The sequence below is a fragment of the Salmo trutta genome, chromosome 1 (genome assembly GCF_901001165.1).
Source record: "Salmo trutta chromosome 1, fSalTru1.1, whole genome shotgun sequence".
NCBI classification, from domain to species: Eukaryota; Metazoa; Chordata; class Actinopteri; order Salmoniformes; family Salmonidae; genus Salmo; species Salmo trutta.
The window spans coordinates 33,451,499-33,463,455 of record NC_042957.1 but is presented as its reverse complement, the minus strand read 5'-3'; the positions used below and the strand labels follow the sequence as shown (position 1 = coordinate 33,463,455).

General features: G+C 44.8%; 1 protein-coding gene across 1 annotated transcript in view; it reads right to left on the bottom strand.

The window, feature by feature from the left end:
• Positions 1-2,801: 2,801 nt before the first annotated feature.
• The window catches only part of rngtt (RNA guanylyltransferase and 5'-phosphatase), a 149,594-nt gene continuing 140,438 nt past the window's right edge, over positions 2,802-11,957 (bottom strand). Inside the window, exons 15-17 of the mRNA XM_029754085.1 lie at positions 10,754-10,820; positions 5,446-5,569; positions 2,802-3,950 (exon numbers count right to left, since the gene is read on the bottom strand). Of these exons, the coding sequence (XP_029609945.1) occupies positions 3,784-3,950; positions 5,446-5,569; positions 10,754-10,820 (358 nt within the window). The 3' untranslated portion in view covers positions 2,802-3,783. The remainder of the gene's footprint in view (positions 3,951-5,445; positions 5,570-10,753; positions 10,821-11,957) is intronic.

The window sequence follows — 11,957 nt, the reverse complement described above, 5'->3', positions numbered from 1 at the left end:
TATTGTCTTTATTTTTTGCAAATTTTTCATACTTTCTAACTCTCAATTGTTGGGAAAGGGTTCATAAAGTCAGCATCTCACAGTAAGATCTACTACACCTGCGGTATTCGGCACATGTGACAAATACAGTTTGTCTTGAAGTGGTACCAGTGCACTAAGTCTGGAATCAACAGGATCCTGAACAGCTTATACTCCCAAGCCATAAGACTGCTAAACAAGTCTGCTAAATAGCTAATCAAATGGCCACCCGGACTACCTGCATTTACCCTTTTTTGGGGTCTCTTGCACTGACTCTATGCACACACCCTGGACTCTGAAGTTATTCCATTTTTTATCTTTACCACACACTCACACATACTTCCACTGACACCCCAACACACACATACACTACTGTTAAATAGTTTGGGGTACTTAGAAATGTTCTTGTTTTTGAAAGAAAAGCAATTTTTTGGACCATTAAAATAACATCAAATTGATCAGAAATACAGTGTAGACATTGTTAATGTTGTAAATTACTATAGTAGCTGGAAACGGCTGTTTTTTTTACAAAATATCTATATGGGCGTACAGAGGCCCATTATCAGCAACCATCACTCCTGTGTTCCAATGGCACGTTGTGTTAGCTAATCCAAGTTTATCATTTTAAAAGGCTAATTGATCATCAGAAAACCCTTTTGCAATTATGTTAGCACAGCTGAAAACTGTTGTTCTGATTAAAGAAGCAAAAAACAGGTCTTCTTTAGACTAGTTGAGTATCTGGAGCATCAGCATTTGTGGGTTCGATTACAGGCTCAAAATGTCCAGAAACAAATAACTTTCTTCTGAAACTCGTCAGTCTATTCTTGTTCTGAGAAATGAAGGCTATTCAATGCGAGAAATTGCCAAGAAACTGAAGATCTCGTACAACGCCGTGTACTACTCCCTTCACAGAACAGTGCAAACTGGCTCTAACCAGAATAGAAAGAGGAGTGGGAGGCCCCGGTGCACAACTGAGCAAGAGGACAAGTACATTAGAGTGTCTAGTTTGAGAAACAGACGCCTCACAAGTCCTCAACTGGCAGCTTCATTAAATAGCACCCGCAAAACACAAGTCTCAACGTCAACAGTGAAGAGGCGACTCCGGGATGCTGGCCTTCTAGGCAGAGTTGCAAAGAGAAAGCCATATCTCAGACTGGCCAATAAAAATAAAAGATTAAGATGGGCAAAATAACACAGACACTGGACAGAGGAAGATTGGAAAAAAGTGTTATGGACAGACAAATCTAAGTTTGAGGTGTTCGGATCACAAAGAAGAACATTCGTGAGATGCAGAAATAATGAAAAGATGCTGGAGGAGTGCTTGATGCCATCTGTCAAGCATGGTGGAGGCAATGTGATGGTTTGGGGGTGCTTGGTAGTGGTAAAGTGGGAGGTTTGTCCAGGGTAAAAGGGATCTTGAAGAAGGAAGGCTATCACTCCATTTTCAACGCCATGCCATACCCTGTGGACGGCGCTTAATTGGAGCCAATTTCCTCCTACAACAGGACAATGACCCAAAGCACAGCTCCAAACTATGCAAGAACTATTTAGGGAAGAAGCAGTCAGCTGGTATTCTGTCTATAATGGAGTGGCCAGCAGTCACCGGATCTCAACCCTATTGAGCTGTTGTGGGAGCAGCTCGACCGCATGGTACGTAAGAAGTGCCCATCAAGCCAATTCAACTTGTGGGAGGTGCTTCAGGAAGCATGGGGTGAAATCTCTTCAGATTACCTCAACAAATTGACAACTAGAATGCCAATGGTCTGCAAGGCTGCTGGAGGATTCTTTGATGAAAGCAAAGTTTGAAGGACACAATTATTTCTAATTAAAAATAAAAAACATGATTTATAACCTTGTCAACATCTTGACTATATTTCCTATTCATTTAGCAACTCATTTCATGTATGTTTTCATGGAAAACAAGTAAATGTCTAAGTGACCCCAAACTTTTGAATGGTAGTGTACACACAAATAACACACGCACACATGCATACCGACTCCACACACACACATTTTCACACTCACCACATACCCTGCTACTACTGCCTATTATCTATCCCGTTGCCTATTCCCTTCACCCCTTCTGTACCTACATGTACATAGCTACGGCAATTACCTCGTATCCTTGCACATCGACATGGTACTGCCTATATTGTATATAGCCATGTTATTTTTACTCGTCATTCGCTTATTTATTCCTTGCGTCACTATTTCATAAAAAACAAAACATTGTACTCTGCTTTGTTTGTAAGTAAGCATTTCACTGTTAGTCTACACCTGCTGTTTACGAAGCCTGTGACAAATACAACTTGATTTGTTTCTTTCTCAGTCTATAGTCCACGGCGAACACCTCCACAGCAAGCCTCTTAATGATTATTTATGTGTGTGTGTGTGTGTGTGTGTGTGCCTCCAGCAGAATGACTACATCTCTGAGGCAGCCGAATACAAGAAAAAAAAGGTAGAGTGGTTTGATGAGGATCGAGCAGCTTTCATGTGCTGCAAGAGGGGAAAGTGCCTTGGCAGTACAAGTCATCTACCCCCTCTGTCTGTTCCCTTGTTGCAAGAAGGGCACAAATAGACAGAAACATTCAGAAAGACAGACGCACATGCACACGCACACACTAGGCAGACAAAAATACAACCAAATAGACCGGAAATACGCAAAATACACACAAGAGATAGAAACAAAGGAATATTACTCAAATGGTATTTCATTTTAAGATCGAGCAACATGGAATCAGTAATCTGTAATCAGCAGGAAATAAGTGAGTATGAACAAGCTCTGTTGGAACTATATTCCCTTTTCACATGTATTGCTTTAATGGATCAAACCAAACAACAAATGCAGTAAACCAGTCACATTCTGTTATGAACCAGGACAGTCCTTAAGGGGAGTAGCTGTTACAAAAGCAGGGGTCGGGGTCAAGTGTTGAAATATTGTCCTACACACATTAGAGAAGAAAAATACAAATGGAAAAAAACAAAGGAGGAGCGGCGTGCTTCTATCATCACATTTCCCGAGCGGCTGCCGAGTTTATTCTGGGGTCTGACGACATGGTAACGTAACGTGGAGGCAGGGTGCGTTTGTTACACCCCCACTGAGGATAATGCCTGTCATGGTTACTAATGTTGTCAACTACTAAATGTCAGAATATGTCAGAGGAATAGCCCTCTCTTGCTACTAAAACAATACATGGAAATATGTGCTTGTGAGTTCCTTCACGTCACTGTTGGGAGATCGAGAAACATTGGAGAGGAGGCATTAGATGATTGTTTGTTTCCCATCTGATTACCGCCCTCCCAAATACAAATAGCTAGACAAAACATTTACAAGATCTGCATAGTCAGGTGCTGTTGTAGTCATAATACCAATTCGTCTGTTGTTGACCAATAGATTAGTTGGGAGATCCTTAAGAAAATGGAAATAAAAAAATAAAATCAAAATTCAACATTATGTTTTTCTTAATCCTTTTTAAGTACCATAGCAATTACAGGGAGAAGAGGTGCTACATGGGGATTCTAAGGGGATCTCTAAGCAATTCAATCAGATCTTTTTAAAGTCTTTAATTAAGAAAGCCTTTTAGAGGCCGACAAACAAATGGTCAGAGATAAGAGGGGCTTTCCAAATGTCTGTGTCACTGAGGGGGACGACGACGGGACGAGGGGGAGGGGGACGAGGGGGGCTGTAGCCATGAAGGACCTTCCTCTGCAAGCCACATACACACATTTCTACACTGGCCCAGCCCACTCTCGCTGTGTGGTGCTCTACGGTGCAGCCCGGTTGGGTCTCTTTGGAGCGGGAGGGGGCATGAGCTCCGTGTCTGGGTCAGAGGGGCGTTTCCGGTTCTGTCCTTGGGCTCCCAGGGCACAGCGGTCCAGAAACTCATAGAGGTTTTCTTTCGTGACAGGATACTGGATGCTGTTACACACAGCTGGAAGAGAAGAGAGAGACACAGACAGGAAGTTAGCTCAGACATGATGATGGACTCTTCCTGGGCTTGGTCCACCTCTAAATCAGGCCGTTTCTGCAGCTACACAGAAAAAAATACCAAAAGTCCAGGTAGTTTTAAACCTTTTCCTTTTATGTCTTACCTCAGGGCACAAGTGTACGGCAGCAACTCTAATCTCTCGTGGACAGACCACATAAACATAAATGGTACCATAGATCTTTCATGATACAACTGGATTCTTGAGAAACGGAGCAACATTAGTTCCGTTTGGGTTTTTTCGTCATTGGTTATTTGGACAAATCCCGATTTTGCACGTCTTAGGATCTTTCAAATTTCAGAAAGGGGACGAGGGGGATGGGGGCATTTTGTTCATAGACTTGCAAAGAGAGAGGGTGGAGTTCTTCGTTCTGGTTCCGATCCTCGTTCTACCTCTTCTCTTAACACGTATGGACACAGAATTAAATCGAGCAACTGACCAAGTACGCAGGACTTCGGTTCTGGGTTAACCGATATTACAGCAACTCTAATACACGGTAACCTTCCAAAAATACTCAGATTCCTTTGAGGAAGTTTCAGGAACTTCAAAATATATGTTTGTTTTCTATGTTTAGGCTCCCTTGACATTTGCAGCTAGAAGGCTGGCAGAATTCAAGCATTCAACAAACAGTTGGGAAACCGAGAAGGCAAAAAGAAAGAGTATGGTATACAATCAGTGGACATTGCTACAATAAAAGAAAAACAGAATAATGAACATCATACACCAAGAGAATAAGTTGCTCTCCTATATGCAAGTGTATTCTCTTTTCTCTTGGGCACGCACGCACGCACTTTGTTCTTCTATCCTCGTAGGGACCTAAAATTGATTTCCATTCAAAATCATATTTTCCATAACCCTAAACCATTACCCTAACTGTAACCCTTAACCCTAAGATTAAAATGACCTTTGTTCTCATGGGGACGTGGGACATTTTTTCTTGTTTTACTATCCTCGTGGGGACTTCAGGTCCTCACAAGGATTGAACACACACACACACACACACACACACACACAATGAAAAAACATGGGCATTAAAGCACTAAAGTAAGACAGGATGTGTGTGTGTGAAATATAGATGAACTAAGCCATTAATCTATTAGGCCCAGTGATTGTCTTATTGTAGACAGAGATAAAGAGGCTGCAGATATTAATACAGATTGCTCCAGGGCTAGCCAGTCAGGCAGCCAGTCAGGCAGCCAGTCAGGCAGCCACAGTCAGGCAGCCACAGTCAGGCAGCCACAGTCAGGCAGCCAGTCAGGCAGCCAGTCAGGCAGCCACAGTCAGGCAGCCAGTCAGGCAGCCAGTCAGGCAGCCAGGTAGGCAGCCAGGTAGGACAGGCAGGCATGCTCTCACCCAGTGTGTCCAATAAGCACCAGCTGGCAGCCAAATAGCATTGATTTTGTATGGCAAACATTTTTGGGGAACACCCTGCTCACTCACCCATGGCTGTGTCGTAAGAGTTGGGGAAGCTCTTGTCTACCCTCTGTCTCATGAACACCCAGGTGTTGTTGTTAAAGGAGCACTCGATGATCTTGTTGTCGTACTGCTTCAGCTCCTTGGAGGCCTATAGAAGGAGAGAGGAGAGGTCAATGTGGTTGGTTTAGAAGGTCAACATTTATAGTATATTATTGACTAATATAATTCTGGTCCTCCGGTCACAATATTGGGACTTACATTATACAGCAGTTAACAGTTAGACAGTGTGTACATCGTATGTACAATTGAACACTGTGCATATCAGGACTGGAATTTGTGTCATCTGTTGCCCTTTTGTCATGAGCGTGATTACCTAGATTCCGTTTTCAAAAACTACCATATGTGCTATTTAGTAGCTGGATCCCTTAACAGCAAATCAAACAGGCACCTTCTACTAATGCACAAAGTCAAAGGTGATATAGGATGAGGCAAACTTCATTACGAAGCGCTCATCGCTTTGGTCTTAAGTTCCACTGATATTGAATGTTCAATGATTTAATATCCATCTACATGGGTGAGGTGGTGTTTAAGAAGCTACGGAGAGTGGGGCAGAGATCACACTTCTAGGGTCAAGCTGGCGTGGGCTCAGATGACTGGCGTGGGCCCGCTGCCAGGCTGCCCCTGAGCAGATGAAGGGCCGGCAGACGCCAGGGAGTGGGCAGCCCTGCCAGGAGCACAACACCTTGACTGGCAAGACCAAGCCCTAAGTAAGAGCCCGATTGCTCTTGGAGAGAAGGGCATCTGGGTACTCAACAGGGAAGGGAGGTAGGTGTGTGTGTGTGTGTGTATAGAGAGAGAAAAAGGGTGTTGAGAGTGTGTTTGTTTGTACGAGATGGAGGGGACATGCTCAGGTGGACATCACACCACAGATAGCATGACCTTGAAAAAAAAGTGGGATCAACCCAAAATCACACATTTTAAGACTCAGGGAGTACACGTTCTCACACTAGCCGTATCACTAGTGTCTCAGAGCCAAGTCGCAGTACTCCGCTATTAAAATGAGAACACGCACACATTTAGCTGTCGTGATCTGTCGATTAGGTTCCATTTCCAAACCAAACACATTTTTCCCCAGACCTTCCTAAGAATAGCTGAGAGACTAAACTCAGGAGGAGTGACAGAACGGGCGAAGAAATGTGTTACACAAAGCCAAGCGGGGCGAGCTGCCAAATAACAATGCACGAGGCAAGTTTGTCAGGCAGGGAGTGGAGTCTGTCCTGTTTGCTGGGATCCCATCCTAGTTGTGTGTGAAATGCAGGCTGCTTGGTGTTTAATCCGTCCAAATCCACTTCATTATGGTCTCACTCCTGCAGCCATCTAGCAGGAGACTCCGGCAAAGGAAAACTCACTAACTCATTACCCCCAATCTATTATTCTGTGTTTTCAACTGGACAATATAATAACTACGTCAATCCGTCCTCCATGCACCTCTCTTCCAATCATGGCAAGTTAAGGACCAGCAATTCCGCTACGGGAGGAAAAAACGATATTGTGCTTCATTATAGTGTCACAGCTGTGACCGATTGACTCATAAACAACATGACTCCGTTAAGAACAACAGCAGTGCATTAACGCCTCTACACATCCACCTTTTAAATGGGAAGAGTGTTAACAGTCTCGCACTGTGCCATTAAGTGAGGTCAATGTCTGGCTGCTGGAGGGTCATACTGATCGTCAAAGACAGATCACGTCTGTGAAATGAGTGGAAGACACGCGAGTACACTAATTGGTGGACTAAAGCAAAAAGCTAAGTTGAGAGTTCATAGGAAATGTGTGACTGATAGGCTATAGACAAAGCACCCCCCCAAAACAACGACACACAAACTGAGAGTCACCACAGACAGATGCTGTTGTTTCCACGCAAAACTACACTGCTCAAAAAAATAAAGGGAACACTTAAACAACACAATGTAACTCCAGGTCAATCACACTTCTGTGAAATCAAACTGTACACTTAGGAAGCAACACTGATTGACAATAAATTTCACATGCTGTTGTGCAAATGGAATAGACAGCAGGTGGAAATTATAGGCAATTAGCAAGACACCCCCAATAAAGGAGTGGTTCTGCAGGTGGGGACCACAGACCACTTCTCAGTTCCTATGCTTCCTGGCTGATGTTTTGGTCACTTTTGAATGCCGGCGGTGTTTTCACTCTAGTGGTAGCATGAGACGGAGTCTACAACCCACACAAGTGGCTCAGGTAGTGCAGCTCATCCAGGATGGCACATCAATGCGAGCTGTGGCAAGAAGGTTTGCTGTGTCTGTCAGCGTTGTGTCCAGAGCATGGAGGCGCTACCAGGAGACAGGCCAGTACATCAGGAGATGTAGAGGAGGCCGTAGGAGGGCAACAACCCAGCAGCAGGACCGCTACATCCGCCTTTGTGCAAGGAGGAGCAGGAGAAGCACTGCCAGAGCCCTGCAAAATGACCTCCAGCAGGCCACAAATGTGCATGTGTCGCTCAAACGGTGAGAAACAGATTCCATGAGGGTGGTATGAGGGCCCGACATCCACAGGTGTGGGTTGTGCTTACAGCCCAACACCGTGCAGGACGTTTGGAATTTGCCAGAGAACACCAAGATTGGCAAATTCGCCACTGGCATCCTGTGCTCTTCACAGATGAAAGCAGGTTCACACTGAGCACGTGACAGACGTGACAGAGTCTGGAGACGCCGTGGAGAACGTTCTGCTGCCTGCAACATCCTCCAGCATGACCGGTTTGGCGGTGGGTCAGTCATGGTGTGGGGTGGCATTTCTTTGGGGGGCCGCACAGCCCTCCATGTGCTCGCCAGAGGTAGCCTGACTGCCATTAGGTACCGAGATGAGATCCTCAGACCCCTTGTGAGACCATATGCTGGTGCGGTTGGCCCTGGGTTCCTCCTAATGCAAGACAATGCTAGACCTCATGTGGCTGGAGTGTGTCAGCAGTTCCTGCAAGAGGAAGGCATTGATGCTATGGACTGGCCCGCCCGTTCCCCAGACCTGAATCCAATTGAGCAGATCTGGGACATCATGTCTCGCTCCATCCACCAACACCACGTTGCACCACAGACTGTCCAGGAGTTGGCGGATGCTTTAGTCCAGGTCTGGGAGGAGATCCCTCAGGAGACCATCCGCCACCTCATCAGGAGCATGCCCAGGCGTTGTAGGGAGGTCATACAGGCACGTGGAGGCCACACACACTACTGAGCCTCATTTTGACTTGTTTTAAGGACATTACATCAAAGTTGGATCAGCCTGTAGTGTGGTTTTCCACTTTAATTTTGAGTGCGACTCCAAATCTAGACCTCCATGGGTTGATAAATTGGATTTCCATTGATTATTTTTGTGTGATTTTGTTGTCAGCACATTCAACTATGTAAAGAAAAAAGTATTTAATAAGATTATTTCTTTCATTCAGATCTAGGATGTGTTGTTTAAGTGTTCCCTTTATTTTTTTGAGCAGTATATTAACAGATGCAAATTTGTTTCGTTTTGGAGAGAGATTGAAGGGTATATTGATTTCTGTCTGCATTAAAGCAGTCAATTATCTACTTGGAAAATATCCAGGGCCTTAAAAGACGACAAACTGGCAAGTCATAAGAAGTTGGTTCTGTATGGAACAAAAATAGAACTAACAATTAAAGCATATCAAATCAAGATCTTTTACGTCAATTATTTTTCCTAAAATTACTAAAGAATTGAGTCTGAAATTACCGATACAATCTAGAGGCAAATAGGCATACATCAAATGTGTCCCATTAACTAGTGCTTCATTTGTAAATCGGGAGGTGCCGTATAAAATAGTGAGGGAGAGAGGGGGGTGGGGGGACCTGGGGGGCTCTGAGCTGAGGTACCAGAACTCATTAAAAAAGAAAAATCCCCTTTTTAATAAAGCATTGCATGCATTATCATCACTTTTGTGTAGTGGCATAGAGCAGTAGAGTAAAGGTGCTTGCAAAAGTTTCAAACATGGGGGAACATTTTTTGTAGCCTTGGGTCCGGGAAAAATGTGGCCTTTTATAAACGCATTTCATGCAATTCTACATCATTTTACATGACTGAATCTTTTTTTAACGCTGCACAAATGATCAAAATGCCAGGCTACTGACAAACTAAGAATATCTGAGATCAATAAAAACAACCATGTCTTGAATCCACCAATAATTGCCTAGACCTAGGTGTGTGAAGACAGACATATTGCACGATGTGAGGAGAAAATGATAGTCCTAAAACAGCTTTCCAATTTCACTGACTCACCCAATGACGCGCAGCTCACTCACCTGTGACGGCAGATGCGTTCGTGCCAAAAGCTCTCTTATTTTACTTTGTAAAACAGTGCTGTTCGCGCAATAGGCCTATTTGGAAGATAACACATTTTTGGTAGACTACAGACAGATTAGTATTCTCTTTTCAGCAGGAGCCATTTTCTTTCCAACCTGTGTATTTGAAATATTTGCTTAAGGACTGTTTTGGCTGCATGCTGTTCACCGACAGAGTTGCGCACGTTCCTGACTGTAGGCCATGCATGTGATTGGGCTACACACCATTTAAAAAAATAAGCTATTGATCCTCTGTGGCTAAATTATAAGTCTGCTCCTGGTGTAGAATTCTGAATTATTTCATTTCAGTGAATCTAGTTGTGAGAGATTTAGGCGTGCTTCTCTCTCATACCACATTAACGGCCATGCGTTGGTCTGTCTCTGGGCTACAATGTTGCGCAAACCATTAACCCAGGGTGGCCCAACACAAATCAATTTTTAGAATATGAGGCATGTTTTCACATTAACGTTTTTTTAGGGGGCAGGAGAATTAGAGAAGATGCAACTCGAATTTACACTTATCGTTTTTATTGGAAGTTTTACATTGCACAGAGTGAAAATTATTTTTCATGCCAGGAGCGCTACCGGTACGAAACAGTCCAAAACTGAGAGGTGCCGGATCCTGTTAAGGCAGGATCTGGTTAAAATTAAGCACCGTCATTAACCCACACTAAGTAGTATACAATGAGACTGAGATGCATTACACTGTCCCTCCCCTGGGAAATTGATCACTATCTGGGCAGGTGATGTATACATTTACATACTCCCACACCATTAAAGGCTCCTCTCGTTTCACTGCTACCTGTTGCTTTCACCATAAACGCCGGTGGTGTCTGACTTAAACAGATCGGTCATAGATGGTGCAGGCTCACTTGGTGTTGTTAGGCAGATATTTTTTCATGGCCTGGGCTTACAGCGTTCTGTGTGGGTGTTGGGTTGAATTTAGCAACACATCCAGCTTCTTATCTCACCTTCATCTGTGCAAAGGGCATGTCACGGCTGCCGACGTAGAGCAATCCGACAGTCTGGGGGAGCAACCTGCAAAGACAAAACATCTTCATTAACACCCCAAGACTCCCCGAGGTCACCCTGAGCATCAAGCGCAACACAGCACCCTCCGCTCTGCTCGTTAGAGAGAGAGAGAGAGAGAGAGAGAGAGAGAGAGAGAGAGAGAGAGAGAGAGAGAGAGAGAGAGAGAGAGAGAGGGAACAATGGCTCTCCGACAACAGAGTAAGCCTACTACTGCACACCGCTGATTACCAGCTAGTAACAGAATGATATGCTGCCAACATCCACCATCACACCTCCCATCTCTGGGTGCGTCACAATAATATCGGCTTTGTCCTGAAGTGTGCACTCATTCTTATACCAGTCATTTCCTTTCAAATCAGTGAAGGGAACAAGTATAGACCTTGGGAGGAAGGAAAGATGTTTGGAATGTAGCCTTTCTCTCAGCGCATCTGGAGGTTCAGCATGAAGGGTACTGAGTGCAAACACACGACGGTGACGATGCCACATCTGGGGGGCAATTACAGCTATTCCCAAAACCCACAGGCATCAAACTGAGCACCTTCTGCCTGGAATGTTATAACGGTTTTACATCCTCTCCATACGTCATCCGTCTGTCTCTACGTCAGCTATTTTAATTGTGATTTCTGAGTGCTCAGCAGTTAATCCACCGTAATGTGGCTTTAGCAGGGGTTTGTGTGTGTGAGGCCCCAAACAAGTGGTTCACTGGCCCCCCTGTTCCTGTAGCCATGTGCTTTTCGGTCTCATCCCAGGGAGCATGCCTCACAGCTGGCCTTAATGACACACTCATCACCCCCCCCCCCCACCAGCTTGGCTGCCCATGGTTATTTTGGGATAACCATGGGCAGCCATCGTCTGCTGTTAATACGCACCCGAACCCTCCCCCCACCAGACCTAAACACGGTCTCTGACGATACTGTCACCGGCTTCCTGCTCCTGGTTCTCCCTACAGCATCACTTAACCAGCGAGACGCACCGGCGGAAAAGAGGGGGCTAGCGGAACTGATGTTCAAACCACAGTGGGTGGATTTAATCTCACCCACCATGTTGGGTCATCCTGTTGGAGACCACTTATTGGGTATACATGGATTTGGGTGAGCAGAACGCGCATTAAGGGGAAGGGGAGGGGACTGCCTCTCCACTCCC